We start from the raw sequence: 18,047 nt of genomic DNA, 5'->3' as shown, positions 1-18,047 counted from the left end.
ACCTATTGTTTTTGATCATTTGCATTAGGTTCGACTTATCTGAAGCTCGACGTTTGGCCCTGGCCTAAGATGAAGAAAATACTTCTTAACCAAGTATAAATTTGGGGTAAGTAGACACATTGATTCCAAACATAATGTGCATTAATAGTATCCAAGCAATAATGACCTTTTCTAAAGTACTTTTTATTTGTCAATTTTTTATTACATTACTTGAATTTTTCACGGTAACTACACTGTGTGTTGTACGTACACTATCTAACACACATATGCATGTGGATCTTTTCCAGCTTAGCTTCGACGTTTCAATGTATTGAGACCTCAAACTTCTGTTGATAGCGATTTAGCATTCTTATATTTTTCCACGTTTTGAATTCAGTAATTTATCTGGAAATGGGAATTTGAAACTGTCTGCGTTTTTCCCACTTCTTCACAACAACGAGTTTCAGGGAGGCAGTGCCAGGCAGAATAGAGTTAAAGCGAACATATGCTTTTTTTGTGTAAATACCTCGTAAACTCAGCCCACAAAGTTGTAATTAAACATCTTCATGTAAGACAAATATGAAAAAAGCTTCATTGCCTCATAGGATCCACCGGTTGTTCTCAGTTGAATGGGGGTTGCAGTCACATCTGTCTTCCAAATCCTAGCGGACACCAATGTTTTTGTCCCGAAGGAGTACAGCTTAAGACTAGCGATGCCCTCACTTGTGAAGGAGGTAAGGCCGTTGTGCAGATGTCTTGTTTTGTTATAAGACCAGAACTAGAATTTCTTAAAATGTTAATAATCGCCATAAGACCTTTTTGATCAATACATATACGGGATACTAAGGTTCATTAGTATCGCGAAGGTGCAAATGACATATTTAGACACGAAGGGAATCCCATAGGCTAAAATAAAGACCTCCAAATAGCATAACGACACATACAGTAACACATGAAAGCCATGATATGGTAAACGGATTAAAAAAAATACAGAACGCAAGATGTTTATGCGTCATTTATCAAGCAACTGCAACTTCGCAAATAAAATTAGTTCAATTGTTTGACATAAAGTCAACCCTCAAACGTCGTTGCATGTCACATCTTCTACCCAACGAAATCCGCCGGAAAGCTGACACACATACAAACACGACATTTTGTTAACCAAGCGGAAAGCTTTTAAAGATAATTTGCCTTTAGGGACATCCTTCACTAATACCACTGTTGTTGTTTTATGTAAAAGTAAACCGCTGCCCACAGCTGTCTGCGCCAGTCCACGGAAGTCTTGAGCCGTGTTCTAATTTGCCAGGAAAAACCTGTTGGTTATCCTGTGATGTAGGATACAACCAGACTGGATCATCCATTCGGGCGTGTAACAGCGACGGAACATGGACTGGAACACAGCCTCAGTGTAATGGTGAGCCTGCTATTTTGTCAGTTGGAAAAATACATCATAAATTATGGAAAAGAGCAAAGTGAATAGAAGGGTAGGAAACGTGAGGGGAAAGGCAGAGCTACCTTTTTTTGTTTACGCATTTTTTGTTTTCTTTTGACCAAGTACAAGGAGAGTAAAGGCTTTTCTAGTCAGACAGACAGACAGACAGACAGACAGACAGACAGACAGGTAGGCAGGCAGGCAGGCAGGCAGGCAGACAGACAGACAGCACACAGAGACAGAAAGGCATACAGACAGACAGACAGACAGACAGACAGACAGACAGACAGACAGACAGACACGAAACAACACGGAATCTCTTCAGTTACAAAGAATTAGTTTCCAAGAAAGCCGTGCTAAGAATTACAAAGAAACTTTACAATTACACACAATTTAATTACAGAAAATAGGTAAGTCAGGTACTCTGAAGTTTTGTTATGCATACTTTTACGCATTACGATCTTACTGTGTTGGTGACGCCGAACTCCAAGAGTGTCCCATTGAAGCATTTTCAAAATAGCAACAGATCTAGTTTCCCAGTCACTTTGAGTGGTGATCCGAGCTGCCCGATGAAAAAGTTTCTATCTGACAGGCCCTTGTTTAGTCCCACCAGACTACATCACACTGTAATCGAAATAAGGAGGAACTAAGGATTAAAAAAATTTGATTAAAACTTCCGTTGGAACTAAAGGTCTAATCTGTTTTAATCCAGCAATGCCTGAAGATATCTTCTTTGCCTTGTGATCAATGTGATTTGACCACGATAGATGACCGTCAATATAGACATCTAAAGACTTAGCGGCTTTAACTCTCTTTATCGGAACATCACCCAGTGTTATTCGGAGGGGAAACGTCAGCTGGGCTGCTTTGTGATTAGAGTAACCTAATGAATACTCGGTCTTAACTACATTTTAGCTTAACTTATTGGCTATAAGTCACTGCCCGATACTTTGTTATTCATTAATATTATTAGCCAAATTTTCTAAATCACTAAAACAAGTTGGCGAAATGGTTATGTTTGTATCCTCAACAAACATCCGTACAGACAGACAAACAAACAGACAGACAGACAGACACACGGAAAGACCAGGCAGATAGAAACACTGCAGTTGCAAATCTATCAAGGCATGTTATTTAGACCCAAGTAATCGGAGCGCTGTTAATAAGTGTTAAAAAATAAAATATCGAACGTTTTGCGTCTTTCAGCTGTTACATGCCCAGCCTTACAAGCACCGTCCAATGGCATCCGACAGATTTGCACAGGAACCGCAACTGAGTATTACAACACAATCTGTCTGTTTTCATGCAAGGTTGGATTCAACGCATTCGGTTCTTCGTCAAGAAAATGTACAGAAAATGGAACCTGGAGTGGCCACGACTTCGTTTGCCAAGGTGGAAATAATTTAATGCTAGGGAAACCCTGCGATGGGATGGCATTCCATATTGGGGGAAACGAAATAATTACTTGCTTATTTAATGCTACGGAACTCGGAGATACACGTTGGCCTGATCAGCAATTAAGCTCTAACGGAATATGTATTTTGACTTTTTGAAGTCGTTTATTACTTGCCCTGTCAAGATTACACTAAAAGTACCTCATTTATAACTCGTTTTAAGGTATTACGTTAGAAAAATCTCAAAATAGCCAACGCTCTTACCCTTAAAAAGATATATTTCTTTTCTTATGTATATTATTTACATTTTTTTTTAAATTGCTTTTGTTATACAAGCTGTAAGCTGCCCTCCTTTGATCATCGCCCCGAGAGCCATACTGCTGACCGCTTCTTGTGGCAATACGTATGGATCAAACTGCGTATTTGGATGTCAAAGTGGATATGGGAGCACCAGCGGAAATGTGACGAGAACGTGCTTGCAGTCTGGACAGTGGAGTGTAAACCCCATCAACTGTACAGGTACCCATAGCATTATACGCACACCATCCCAGTAAACATTGCTACAGTAAGCTTCAACTGAACGTTCAAACACAGAGCTAGCACAACAGCTTACAGATAGATAATGAAAAACTGATAAGATGGAAGTCATGTGCTATGATACTGACTGGCTCTTTTTTATATTCGTCCATATTGCAGATGTTCTTCCCCCAACATTCGGTGCCACATGTCCATCAAGTCCGTTGATAGTGTATGCAGAACGTGGCCTGTTTTCAGCCCAGGTGAACTGGACCGAGCCGGTTGCTACTGACAACTCCGGATTCCCACCAGCCGTGACGTCAAATTACAGACCACTTCAAAGGCTCAGTCAGGGAGTTCACGTGGTCCTATACACTGCCGTGGACCAATCCGGGAACAAAGCTACTTGTAGCTTCACAGTTAACGTAAAAGGTAGAGATACATCTATGCTAATTTATTTGTTTATTGATGAATTTGGTTTCAGCTTATAACTGTAGCGGCAGGGTGTTCTACAGGGCATAGTAACTCTACAAGACCTTGTTTACTCTCCTAGCCCCAAACCCCCTCACCCCCTCCCCACGAGAAAAAGAGAAATAAAATAAAATAAATAACATTTGTTTCTTAATATTTGTGAGTGGCTCGACTTGCATTTGGTCTGGATATTAGAACAAATTTATTTCAAGACACAATGCAGACAGCAAGATCGCGTGCCTTTAAATATATATGATGCAGTGCCTTGCATTTCACTCGCAATCTCGCGGCACCTCACAGAATTGAAGAGCCAGACCTTAAGTTTTCTTTAAAAAATGTTCATCGGAGTCGCGTTTTTAATATCGCACGGTACTATAGCTCATGTCATGGATCGCTTTCATGTGACGTCATCAAGCACTAAAATCCGAAACTAAAGGCGATGGCGATGCGTGACATAAGGTTACGATCATGTTTATCACAAATATATATCAATCTTGCGTGTTTTGTAGCCATTTGAGAAGTTAAATTAAAGTAGCATAAAAAATGTTCATGTAAGTGTTTGTTTGTCCCAAAGAGATAACAAGTGGGCTAGATAGCCAATTTGAGTTTCAGATGCTCACGCTATTTTCCGGCCGCCATTTTAGTGTACAACCGAGGTACACTAATATGGCAACTACTGGGCTGTGTAATTTTGTTCAAAAAGTTTCGACGAACATCGGGGGGTTTGGGATAACGCACAGACCTGCAATGTGGAGTATTGACTTCTTTATTTATCTCTTATAATATCCCGTTTTCTTGACTTCATTCACTGAATAGTTTTTTTAATTTGTATGTTTGTTGCGTGGCAATGACAACGATTTATAGCCAGCCGGTGTCAATTTTCTTTGGGATATAAAGTTCTAAAGAAACACTGACCAACAAGATGGTTTGATTAAAAAAAATATGTCCGTTATTATTTTAATATCATCAGTTATCAACTGCACATTACTGACGGAAAATACGCGAGGTCCACTGATCATGAGCAGCTGCGGTAATTATTTTGGAGCACAATGTAACTTCTCTTGTACGATTGGTCATCGTTTGAATGGCTCGTCAACAGTCACGTGTGTTGCTCCTGGCAACAGACCTCCTGGATTCTGGGACAAACCTTTACCTAAATGCGAAGGTATGTTATGCAAAAAAAGTATGCCTACGGTCTGAAACACACAAATAACACGTCCATTTTATTTTAATTAAATGGCGTTTATCATGCGGAGACCACAAGCACGGTGAACTAAGGGACCAGTCATTACATTGTCCTACATTTAGAGGGTTGGAAGAGAGGGGATACATAAATTTTTGCACGCACATTAGAAGGGGTGGGCAAGGAGAATTTGAACATCCCTTCATTTGAACAAATCCCCCCCCCCCCCCTCCCCTCCCCCCCTCCCTCCCCTCTACATAATCACTGGTCCCTAACAAGGCATCCATTATAACATTTGCTTATTATTTATTTAGACACTTTATTTTTAATTTTAAAAGGCACAGTGGCTTAATGGTTCGTGCAGTTACCTTCATGGGTAGAGCACTTTGGTTCTTATGAGGCCGGGCCTAAGCTCCGGCCTGATAACGTACGAAATGTTAGTGTTTATGTAAGTAACGCATAAGGATTCTGTACAGATTTAGATATTTATTTATTTATTCATCGATCCGTAGCTATACGATGTTTGTCTCTAACTGATCCAGTAAATGGATTAAAGATTGGCTGTGTTGACCCCTTATCTGAACCTTATGATACACACTGCAGTTTTTCTTGTAACGTTGGCTAGACTTGGAGTGGAGAAACGACGTATTGTCAAGGTGAGAATGCAACACATCTTTACATTAAAAGCTGTGGGATGTTTCATGTTTTTTATACATCAACATTTACATTTACAATTTACATCTAATACCATATACCTTCTCAGGTTCACACTGTTAAGCAGCAAAACGAAGTCACACCAGTAATAGCATCTCTTTTACAGTATATTTCAGTTTATTAAATTCTCAACCTCGGATATTGCATTTCTAGCTTTCTGATTGGTTCACTGAATCCCGGTTATCAGCTCGTATACCTATGTTTGACCTTATATGGGAAATGAGTGCGGCAAGTGCCGCTCAGCTTAAAATTTTTCTGCGGGAAGCGACAGTTCCATCAGAAAATCGTTGAAAACAGCAAATTTGGCGAGCTTTATGAACATGAAATAATCAGCGGTGCCTACAAAAACCACAGAAATGCCAAAGTAAAATTAACTACGCAAAACAAAAGAATTGATGCGAAAAGTTTAATTAATAATACTTTTAAACGCACAATAAGAGCAAGTGAATAAAGTAGAAAAGCAGCAAATAATTTACGAAAGAACGGCAAACTGACACAGTTTCATTCATGTACGTCACAAAATGTGGCTCAGCACTTCTGTAAAGTTTGTTACCTTTTAATCGTGGTCTTGTCCTTTAATACTTCAATAAACCCGTTCCACTTTGAGCTCAATTTAGCAGTCTTGATGAAAGCCATGGAGCCGTAAATTACAAGTACAATGTAAACACTTGCTTCGTTCTACTTGCACAAGACGTGTAGTTTACAGAAAAGCTTTTGCTTCGGATCATCCCGTAAATCTTAACTGTTGTCACAATTTCCAGGATATATAGACGACTTTAGAGGAGATTATTGGATGAAAATCTTGGAAAGAAAACTCTCTCGCTCGCTTTCCTCGTGTGTTTCATTCAACTCAAGAAGTGAACACCACGCCACAAATTTTCCCGCCTCCTCATACTATCACTTCGTTTACATCAAACTGAAATGTCCAGTCGATTTAAACTTAAAGAAGAATTTAATAAAACAATTATTCTGTTCGCCCTTGTTGGATACGAGGTGGTAAATAGCCAACTCGGCGCTTCGCGCCTCGTTGGCTATTTACCACCTCGTATCCAACGCGGGCTCATAGAATAATTGTTAAGTAAACAAATGAAGAAACTTTAATATCAGAAACAGGAACGTTGTACATTATTCAAGAGTTGAGTACATCAAGTTCAAAAGTTTCGCTTTACGGGATAGTCTTAATTTTAAACAACACCTGCGCTTTTTCTCCATTTGTTTAGTCATCAACTGTGGCCCACTGGACCCTCCTACGTTTGGCACCATTTCTCCAGATTCGTGTTTGTTTGGCAGTAATCATAGCCAGACATGTAGATTCACTTGTCAAAGACCAGGATATGTTCTCGAAGGAACCTCTACACGAGTATGCGGCAATTACGGACAGTGGACGGGGTCTAATGATACGCGTTGCAGAGGTAAAGTGATGTAACCCAAACAAGTGTTTTTTTTTGTTGTTTGTTTTGTTAAGAAAAGTTCACATCAGCAAGGTTCTGTTTATCACAGTGCATAGCAATGCATGCATTGTATCGCAGTGCAGCTAAGTTCAATTCAGTTTAGTTTAGTTGCCTTAGTTTAGCACGCCACGTCAATTAAAACACTTTAACTTTGTCGTTCGAAGTCAATCTTATTCTTTCCTATTCTTTACCAATTCTTACCATCCGACGCCTTTTCTCGTTGTCTTGTTTCAACCTTTCATGTAAATTACAAAATATTGAAAAAACAGATTACTCGATTTTTCGAAATATATTGTTTTCTCATCGTTTACAGACTATATCCGCCCTTCGTTCAATGACACATGTCCAAACAATATGGTGTTCTACCCTCCTAAATGTTCGTCAAGTGCTTTAATATTGTGGAATGAACCAGTGCCTAATGACAACTCTGGTCACGTGTCTATCAGCTACCCTGACATTCGACCTCCTGTTAACCTTAGTATTGGTCTCTACAATATAAAGTATTCCGCGACGGACAGCAGTGGAAACCGAGCCAACTGCACTTTTATCGTACAAGTAGCAAGTAGGTCATTCTTTCCGTGTTTAATTAATTATCATATATAAATATTAAATAGGGAAATCACAATACTTAGCACATGCAGTAAAGGGCCTACACCGTACCAGTCAATAACATAAGATTGTGTATGCGCGGCAATAACAATCAGTAAAATAATATTGAAAAGCTTTCATCTTTTTCAAAAACTAAAAATCGATTTCTTCATAAAAAAGTTATTATCATAAACATAACAACAACGTTTCGGGTGTAATATCTTTACGGCCACCTTTAAGGAGTACTAAAATTTAGTGCGGTTTCATGTAATGCAGTATCGGCACATTCCATGCGCGCAAACTTTAATATTGTTGACATATTTTTGACAAAGGTACAAACCGCCATGTCGAACTCTAAAGGGAAACGAAGAGTTGATCGAGATAGCGGGGATGATAAATGGGTTATTTTTACAGTAAATGACCTAAAGATACGACCATGAAAATGACTTTTTGTTCGAGATAGCGGGGAGTTCGAGATCCCACTGTTCCATTGTTTAAACAAACGAGGAAACTAAACATAAGTATAAACTTTATTTCGCAGGAAAATCGTGTACTGCCCTTCAATCGCCAATATACGGATCCATAACCTCTCTTTCATGTGGATCCTCATTTGGTTCCCAGGCTTCCCTCTCTTGTGATACAGGATACCGAATGACTGGGTCTAACCAGCGCTCATGTGAAGCAGATGGGACCTGGTCAGGCAACACTTCTATATGTAACAGTAAGCACGCCTGCAAGTCAGTTAATTTCCGTTCTTTATAATTCCCAATATAACACTGGAATTTCTTGTAGCACTGTTAATTAATTAACGGACTGCTACTCATTATTCAGAAGCTTTGCTATAATATATGAAAAGTGTTTCTATACGGAGCCTTGTTCTCGCATGAGAAGACGTACGATCACTTCTTTGAGTTCCCCTAACAATGAATTATTAAAGTATGCCACGAAAAAGGTTTCGTCTAAGCATCACCATTGTTCTTTTCTTACATTTGACAAAAATTATACATCGTTCAAGATAAAAATAATTTGTTCATTTTTTATAGTAATTGTTTCCAAACCAAACGCTCTGTGATATAAATATTTTTCTAACTCGGTACTTAAAAAAACGTCTTCTGACGTATTGGTTGAGTATCGTGAATTTGCGTTTCCTTTTCTTTCAGTTGTTAAGTGTCCAGCCATTGGAACGCCGTCTCATGGACTGGTCTTCCCCACACAATGCAAGTTAACGTCTGGTGTAAATTACAAAACACATTGCTTCTTTATGTGCAATGTCACGGCTGGTTACCGACTGGAAGGCACAAGGAACGTATCCTGCCTTGAAAGCGGATCATGGAGTGCAGATACTACAAAGACGATTTGTAAAGGTCCGAAATGTATCATAATCTAGTGCTTAGATCTTATTTTCTTTATTGGTCAATAAGCACTTAATGACTTTTAGTCCATATACCAGTGCACTATCATAGTGAAACAACTTTAGCATTACCAGTTACCTCACCGGTCGCTGTGTTTCCGCGTTGACTTTCATCCGGCGTTGCTAGCCCTCTGCCAACATTGATGGGATTCAGTTCCAGCCTACACTCTTTTTTTTTATAAGAATACAGTTTTTCCGACCCAGGCTGAATATTCTTATTTTTCTGCCGATTTTAGGCTGAAAATATTCTTATGAACATTCTTAGAACATTCCGTTTGACATTTCCGTTTTAGCAAGTATTGGGTAATCAATTACAAGTGTTTGGTGTCCAGATCTGTATCGTGTTTCATTGTGCACATGTACCATTGGTTTTCGTTGCAGCCTTGGCTTTAAACAAAGCATTCCTCACCGAGATAAAGTGACGGAAATGAAAATACCAGATTTTGTTTCAACTAAAAACTACATTCTTTTCAAAATCTCAGCCTCGGGTTTATTCTTAAAATATTCTTAAAAATTCGCAAATTTCAGCCTCGATATTCTTATAAACTAGATTCTTATAAAATAAAAAGAGTTTTTTTTTGTTTCCACAATATTCCAGGTTTCCGTAATAAGAAGTTTTTCACGGTTTGGGTTATCAGCCCTACCCAACCACCAAACCTAGAGGCTTGGTTCCCCGAAACGTGTAACATTCAACTTATTAAGCTTTCTGTAAAAAGAGTACAGTTAACTTAAATCACAAACTCTTATTATTACAAACTCCTTTCATAACAGATGTCCAACCTCCCAGCATTCAATGCCCAAGTAATATGGAGACTCCTACACAACCTGGACAGTCATACGCAAGAGTGACGTGGCAGGTTCCAGTTTCTACCGACAATTCTAACGAGCCCGTGAGTCTCTCTGGTTTGCTGCCACCACAGAAGATAACAGTTGGCAAAAAGTACATTTCATACAATGCCACCGATTCAGCTGGGCTGAGTAGGAGCTGTACATTTTCTGTTCATGTCAAAGGTACGCATTTTTGCATCCGCTAATGCTAAAATATATGTCGACTTAACCTTTAAAGATGTTGCTTTACATATTTCACCTCTTATTGTAGGAGATAATAAGACCAAAGTTTTAATTTACAACTTTGCAATCTAACTTCCTTGGAAATGTGTCCAAAGTAACTAAATAAGCACCATATATGTATAGCACTTTGGTTCACCAATTTATATGTCATAACATGTCTGAAACAGAACGCTTAGCTTAATTCATTTTTATTGTTTTATACAAAGAAGTTATATATTTTTTTATTTGCCCAAAAATTCGAAAGCTTCTTTGCGAGGCTCCCTTTTGGTAGCGCGAGTCCTTGCAATGGAATTGTGAAGCTCGTGTCTATGATTTCTTTTTCGACTGAAGACGTTTTATTTAGGCTTTACATTTTGCCGTTTAACCGCTCTAATGCAGTACAGTTAATGCTTCTTGTGCACAGATCTTGAGCCACCTAAGATCGCTTCTTGTCCTGACGATATTCACATTACTACTAAAGATCGTATGACTAAGGTCGTACTACCTGGAGTTACTGTCACTGATAATGTTGGGGTTCACTCATTTACCACAAGCAGTCCAAATGGAAGCGAGTTTACATGGGGAAAACACAACATAACATATACTGCATCAGATATAGCAAGAAACACTGCCAAGTGCCATTTTCAAGTTATTGTTGTGGGTAAGTAATTTAAGGGCTTTCAACGTAATGATGTTGAAAGGACTGAACAGGGAACAAATGATTATGCAAGAAAAACAAACAAACAAATATGCAAACGAAACGTTAATTATAAAAAAATCGTAACTGGCGTTAGTCTAACCAGATGGCTATTTACAATGCGCCATCTGGGTTGAGCTCGGTCTACTTTGAACGATTCAGATTCAATAACAGGAAGGAAGATATGAGCCAGGGACCTCAGTCCAGATTTTAAATCCAAGGCGCCTAACCACTAACCATATGGCAGAAGTGCGGTGATTAAAAGATGAAACGAGGGGCTCTTCCGATATGCAGCGATAGAGAAAAATGTTTACTTGCGTTATTAATAATGAACTCCCGTGATTTTTTTTTTTTTAACTAACATGGTTTATTTGTCTTTTTTTGCACAAGATTATACCTGCCCCGATTTACCAGCACCTCTGAATGGTGCCAAGGCATGCGAAACATGGTTAACTGGAATGTTTTGCACCGTGCACTGTAATAAAGGTTTTGCATTCGCCAATGAACCCCATCCACTTTACCACTGTACCCCAGACGGAACATGGCAAAATGCCAAGGTGCCAGGAAAGAAAACGCCAGCCTTTCCGGATTGCTCAAGTAAGATAATACATTATTCTGTAAACCCACTGGTCTAAACAATCAGCCCTTCACATGTTATAGTTCTTTTTATTTTTATTATTATTTTTTTAAGTAACAAGCATGGAGAAAAATTCGTCACAAAAATTCATCATGACCATGTTCATTATTATGTGACCGCCGTCGTCATCATCATCATCGTCATTAAGTATCCGTTTAAAATTGGTATTTTTTCTTATTACAGAAGCGGACGAGCCTAAAGAGGCCGTGGTGAATGGAAATCTCCATTATCTAGTTGACCAGTGTGGCGGAGAAGACATGAACGAAGTCATCGCCAGTAACTTTATAGAAATTTTCAAGAATTCCCCGTTTGGTATGGCTGGAGGCTGTAATAGTCAATGCACGATCGACAACGTAATGGTTGTATGTGGCGAAAACCAAACCGAAGCACGTCGGAGACGAGATGCAGCCAGTGACAGCCAAACTTCCAAACTTTCCCTTACTGTGTATTTTGCTTTAAAAGTTCCACTACCGAGTAACGCGCCTGTGGTTGACCTCAACCAGACAACTCTACAAATATCAAAGAGCATACTAAAGGCCTTGAATGAAACAGACCTGAATCTTAACATCAGCGGAGTTGTTATAGAATACGATGCATCAAAACCACCAGTATTTCACTTTATCGGTCTTGCTTGTAATAAAGGACAAGTTCAAAGAGGGACAAAATGTGGTAAGGAGTTGTAATGTCTTCCTCTTTATACTCGGTTACGTTAAGCAGTAAACAACCCCTGCAAGTTAACTACGTACTGAAAGAGAATTATTGAGGGTCTTTTTAGAAGTGAGGCCCTGTTAGGGGGAGGGGGGCGGGGTTCAGTTATCCCTTATCCCTTTAATTCGGAGCACAGTTATCACTTATCCCTTAAAGTATCACCAGCGTTATCCCTAATAGTATGTCTGGTAGAGTTATCACCGTACAGAAAAGTGAAATCGTATTTGTAATGATTATCAAGAGTGAAAAAAGACATTTTCAGCTAAGACAGCCGTTATTATATCCCTTTCAGACCGTTCCTCAAGAAACTAGAAATATTCGCGGTATTTGAAAGTAAAATAAAAGAACCTTTTTCTTTTTCAATATTGAGTTCTTGTTGTTTGAGCACAAGCCACCAAAGAATCATTCCTGAGATTTGGGTTAAGTGCTGTAGGCAAAATGAGAAATAATGGTCTTCTTTTGTAGTTTGATGACGAATTCTTACCAATTATCTGCAAAATACCTAGACAGCCATCAATACGTGCTATCGATTAGTGACCAGCTTTTTGTCGATAAAGAGGTTATTTTGCACGAAAAGGTCAGTCAATGTTTCTTCATGCTCTGAAGATTTAACATTGACCTTGATTCGCTGACGGCATAGTGTACCTTTTCAGCTGCATCTGCACTTGACAAAATTGGTAACAGGGCCGTAACCAGACCTTTGCCATAGACGATGCAATATCTTGCTAGGGGGCTCAGGGGGCACACCCTCCAGAACATTTTAAAAACTAGAAGCTCTAAAACTCTTCCAGAGACATTTTTCATGAGGAATTTCTCGAGAAAAATCAATCTTGTTCAACTGGTGATTATTTTCCCAACAAAACATATTTTGTTTTTAATTTTGGGTAAAAATCTAGACGAGGCAAGTGCCTCGTCTTTAGATATGTCCAGGATTGAACGCTAATGAGATGCACGTTCCTCATAACAGGCATCACAAAGTGTCCTCGTTAATAAAAGTTCACCAAAATACAACAAATTCTGTCAAATATGAAGTAATATGGAAATGTCAAATAACACAGTCAAACATGAAGTACTTATTACACAATACTTGCGTTCAATCCTGGACATAACTGCTCGTCTTGCCTCTTGCTAGTTACGACCCTGGGTAAGAAATGTTTGAGTTTTTTTCTTTCTTTTTCGATATGATGCCATTCAAAAATTATTTCTGTCAATTCTACAGCTTGTGAACAAGCCACGGGCAGAAAAAAATATTTTTTGATCTATGTATCGATGTCTTTGTTAACCTTAGCTGAGGAATGTGAAAAAAAAGATGAACCATCAATGCTTCTTTGCGATCTGCCAGCGTCCATGAAGACCGATAACCGATCAAGGGTGTAAAAGAAATTAAGCAAAAGTGTAAACAAGACAAGTTGAGTGTGCTAAAAACAAAGCCCGGAAGTCACAGAGCTTCTTTTCAATTATCCCTTAAACTAATCCTGTTATCCCTCATCCCCAAAACCCCTAACAGGGCCTCAGAAGTGGGAAGTGACAAATAATTAACAATTATTGGATGAGGTTGAGCATGATAGCGATAATTATCAAGGCCAAAGTTTCTGTTATCTGCCGAAGCCGAAGGCTGAGGCGGATAACAGAAACTGAGGCCTTGATAATTATCGCTATCATGCGAAAACCGAATCCAATAATTGTTTTATTATGCACATTCCTGAGCTGCACTTGTAAAGACAAGAGCGCGCACAAAATCTGCACAAAATCTGCAAAATCTGAATGCATAAAACTATTGTCTGTAGGTATGACGTCACTTCTACATATGTAAAATCTAATGTCTGTAGGTATGACGTAAGAGAAACAGCAAGCAAGAATTAGCTGCGTGCTTATAGCCAATCAAAATCAAGCTGGTGACACCAATGTATAATAATGACAATTTAATAGTGTCTTTATACTCATTAATCGACTGTTTTCTTTGTTTTTCCCCGTTCTTTTTTCCGACCTTAAAACTGGTTATACATATCCCGAACTAACAGCATCGATAGGACGTTTTTGCTTTGTTTTGAGTTGTTGATTTTCCCGATGTAAATTCTGGACTAGAAAGCGTTCAGTTACGTTTTTAATTTCTCATACATTTGTCTATAATATTTCCCGCGAACCACGTCAATTTGCGGAAAAAAATATAGACAAATGTATGAGAAATTAAAAACGTAACTGAACGCTTTCTAGCCCAGCTACATATCCTTCAAACTCGGCGAATAAAAACTTTTGCCTAGCATCTTAAGGGACTGGTCAATATATATAAGTACCAGGGGGGGGGGGGGGGGGGGGGGGGGGGTGGGCCGGAGCAATTGGAAAAGTGGTGGCGCGAAAATTTGCGACCCACCCCTTCCTTCTGGCTCAAAATGGAGTGACCCACCCTTCTTCTTAGCAGTGGAAACCCGAAATGGCATAACTCGCTTAAAACGCTTCGGATCGGCCTGAGAAGCGAGATAACAACAGATATAACAACAAGACATCGAGGGAAGTTGATTTTATTGTCAAAATATCATTATATTTAGCTATAAATTCGAAAGCGTTTTCTCCCATACAGACCTTTATAAATACGAATCGTTGTAACACAACACCTCCATATGCTACCAGGAGAGAGTCACGTTTCGCCTATCGTGAGCTTGGGCCGCCTGTGTTAATACCACTTCCATTGCTTTACATTTCTTCCTATTAGTAAACTGTCCGGTTGGTTATTTCTTCAACACTTCTGGTTGCCAGGCATGTGCAGTGGATCAATACCAAGATCAAGAGGCCCAGACCTCCTGTGTCTCTTGTCCAACCGGGACAACGACTTTTGGACAAACAGCATCAAAGTGGCGGGAAAATTGTCAAGGTCACTCGAAAATTACAGTTTTATTTGCTGGTTTATTTGCTGATTTAACAATAATTTATCTTATTGGTTTAGGTCATTCACATTTCGATAAGAAAACTATCGTAACGGTTTAGAATCACTGTAATAGTATTCCATGACTTTCAAGTTGTTGCACAAGAATAGCTGTCGGCATTAATTTTAAGTTTATTTGTGTCCTAATAAGTTAGCATGACAAATCCAACACGCCTTTTTTTAACTGTGGATCATCTACTCATCACTTCTTTATTACTTACTTTCAGAAATTCCCAGCTGGTCTAACTCTGAAAGACAGGATATTTCCAAGCCGGTTCTATATTTAGCCATTGCAACGGGAGTCCTCGTATTTATAGCGCTGACTGGTGTCACCATCTTTTGTGTGCGGAAGCACTGTGTGTGAGTTAATTAGAACAAGTACCAGTGTTTAGTGAAAGAAAAGAAAAATAATGTAGACTCGCTGTAGTACCTGTGTGCATTGTTAGATATTCTCAGACCTTTCTACCTTTGTTACAATTTTAGTAAAACTGGTTCTGACTTTTTGACAGATCTCTTTACGGACAATTTTATTTGATCGATTGGTGTTAACTAAAACATTGTCAGCTTTAAATTTAGACAGAATGAGTCGACAAATTCCTCTTGCCCCAACTCAATGTTGCATTAACCTGGTCTGTTCCCAACTCCTTTTTTCCACGTCAACAGCAGATCAGGAAATTAAAAGAGATACTTTTTTCAGCGGTAGTTAAGACCATGTTTGTAGTTTTCTTTCACAAAGTCGCCTAAAATAGCTATAACTAGCGTGATCACGTACAACTTAACCCTATTCAGACCGGGCTTTTTTGGACCTTCTCTGACCGGGGGGGGGAGCTTGTGGGATGTATTGTATGTCCGAACATCTTCCTTTTGGTATACGTCACGTGGGATGGTGACGTCACATCACGTGACAAATATATCATGATGTCAAAACAGCCGCCATCTTGGATCCGCCATCTTGGATTTCAAAATGTTTCTAAAATGCCAGAGAACCACCCGCAAAAATGTAAAAAATAATTCCATTTAAGTTGTTATTTTTTATTAACAGAAACACGCAAAATTACAAATTTGGGAAATCATGACTGTCAAAATGCCGTTGCCATGGTGATGTCAAGTTCCTGACACATCATCCAACACTACCAAATTATTGCCAGATAAATTTTAGGAAAACTCAAAAAGTTTGGCAGCGTTTGGTTATATCTTAAAAAAGGTATAAGAGTTCAAAGTCAGCGCGGGCCTCAAAAGCCCCCCCCCCTCTCCCCCCTCCCGGTCTGAATAGGGTTAATGAGGCATTTTTCAGTCTAAAAACTTCATGTCGTCTTCGTGCGCTATAGAATGGATCATTATGTTTATTTATTTATTTATTTATTTTATTTATTTATTTATTTATTTATTTCCCTTTTTCCCTTTGTAGTCTTGCCAAACCAACGTTACATCGTAAAAGACGGACTCACCCGGCCCATGACGACATGGGACATAGTAATCCAACATACGTTGGTGCTAAAAACATTCAAGCCAATGATCCATTTTGCATGGAAGTCTATGAATTTCAATAGTGCGGTACATGTTTTGACAAGATGAATTATCTGTCGCAAGATGATGCTGATGATGCACAAGGGACATCTCAACATAATTACGAACGACTTAATTTTAATCAGTTTAAGGTGTAAGGGTACATAAAAAGACTCTGCTCTTTACTCTTTTAATTTAACCTCACGAACAATCAGTAATCATATGAGAAAAAACTACACGTGCAAGTGTATGCAAAATTATATTATTGTAGGCAATTATACTAATGAATTGCACGGATTATGCACAAAAGTCGTTAGCTTTTTTGCTAGTTTGGCGGAAAGCCACTTGTAAAAGTACACTAAAAAGTAGGTTTGTTGGGAGAGACGATGCTTTATCATGCCTGTTTTCAGTATGAGAAAGTGAAGTGTCTTCAGATTAATGTCTGCCAAGTTCAACTTTATAAAACAAGAAATTACTTGTTGATGGGTTGATGTGTTCTCATATGCTCCAGTTTAAGGAGAAATTAGATTTTAATCAAAGTAATGAAACAAGAATGGCGAATTTTAATTTGTGTAACTACTCAGCCAGTTAAGTTTATTTCTATACTGAGTAGTTTTTTTTTTTTTTTTTGCTTATTTTAGTTAATTTATTTTATGCTGTAATTATTGCTATTTATGTCTGGTTGTTGTTGTTGTTAATTGTTGTTAAAAAAAAAACAATGTAACAACCGCTTTGAATACAAACCAAAAAACAAGGACGATGTTTATATATATTTGCAAGGGATCGAGACGGTCAACTTGAAGAAAATATATAGCTACTTTTTGCTCGAGAAAATTTATCTCGGTCATTTTCTGATACCTTTTCTCTAAACTTAACAAGAGGCACTGATTATTTTGTATACATAGTCCATGCTCATTGAAGTTCCAGTTACTGTACATGTTATGTACTTCAAGTTGGATGGCGCCTTGTTTTTTTGTTAGTCTGAAGAACTGCATGAGTTTACTAGTACTTAAAAATAGATTCGGCTTTTTATAACTGACGTTTTACTGTACTGTGTTTTACTCTTTATCTAGGAGGCGCGGTGGCCTAATAGTTAGTGCGCCGGACTCCGGATCGAGCGGTCCGAGTTCGAGCCCCTGCCGGAGTCACTTGTGTTGTGTTCTTGGGCAAGACACTTTACTCTCATAGTGCCTCTCTCCAGCCAGGTGTATAAATGGGTACCGGCGACACAATGCTGGGGGGGGGGGGGGGGGGGGAACCCTGCAATAGACTAGCATCCCATTCAGGGGGAGTAGAATTAACGCGAAATAATGATTCACGGCCAAGAAGAATATATCAAGAAACAATGAAAGATTTTATATAACATATCGTGCTTGCATTACACTGCGAA

The 18,047-nt window shown here is 38.8% G+C and overlaps 1 protein-coding gene across 1 annotated transcript in view; it reads left to right on the top strand.

Moving 5' to 3' along the window:
* Positions 1-18,047, top strand: part of LOC144628955 (uncharacterized) — a 272,516-nt gene that overhangs the window by 106,256 nt on the left and 148,213 nt on the right. The window contains exons 11-15 of the mRNA XM_078487078.1: positions 585-713; positions 1,220-1,393; positions 2,618-2,803; positions 3,142-3,324; positions 3,502-3,753. Of these exons, the coding sequence (XP_078343204.1) occupies positions 585-713; positions 1,220-1,393; positions 2,618-2,803; positions 3,142-3,324; positions 3,502-3,753 (924 nt within the window). The remainder of the gene's footprint in view (positions 1-584; positions 714-1,219; positions 1,394-2,617; positions 2,804-3,141; positions 3,325-3,501; positions 3,754-18,047) is intronic.

This window comes from Oculina patagonica, chromosome 10 (genome assembly GCF_052425735.1).
Source record: "Oculina patagonica isolate OP01 chromosome 10, crgOcupat, whole genome shotgun sequence".
Lineage (NCBI taxonomy): Eukaryota > Metazoa > Cnidaria > Anthozoa > Scleractinia > Oculinidae > Oculina > Oculina patagonica.
This window is presented reverse-complemented; position numbering and strand designations above follow the sequence as displayed.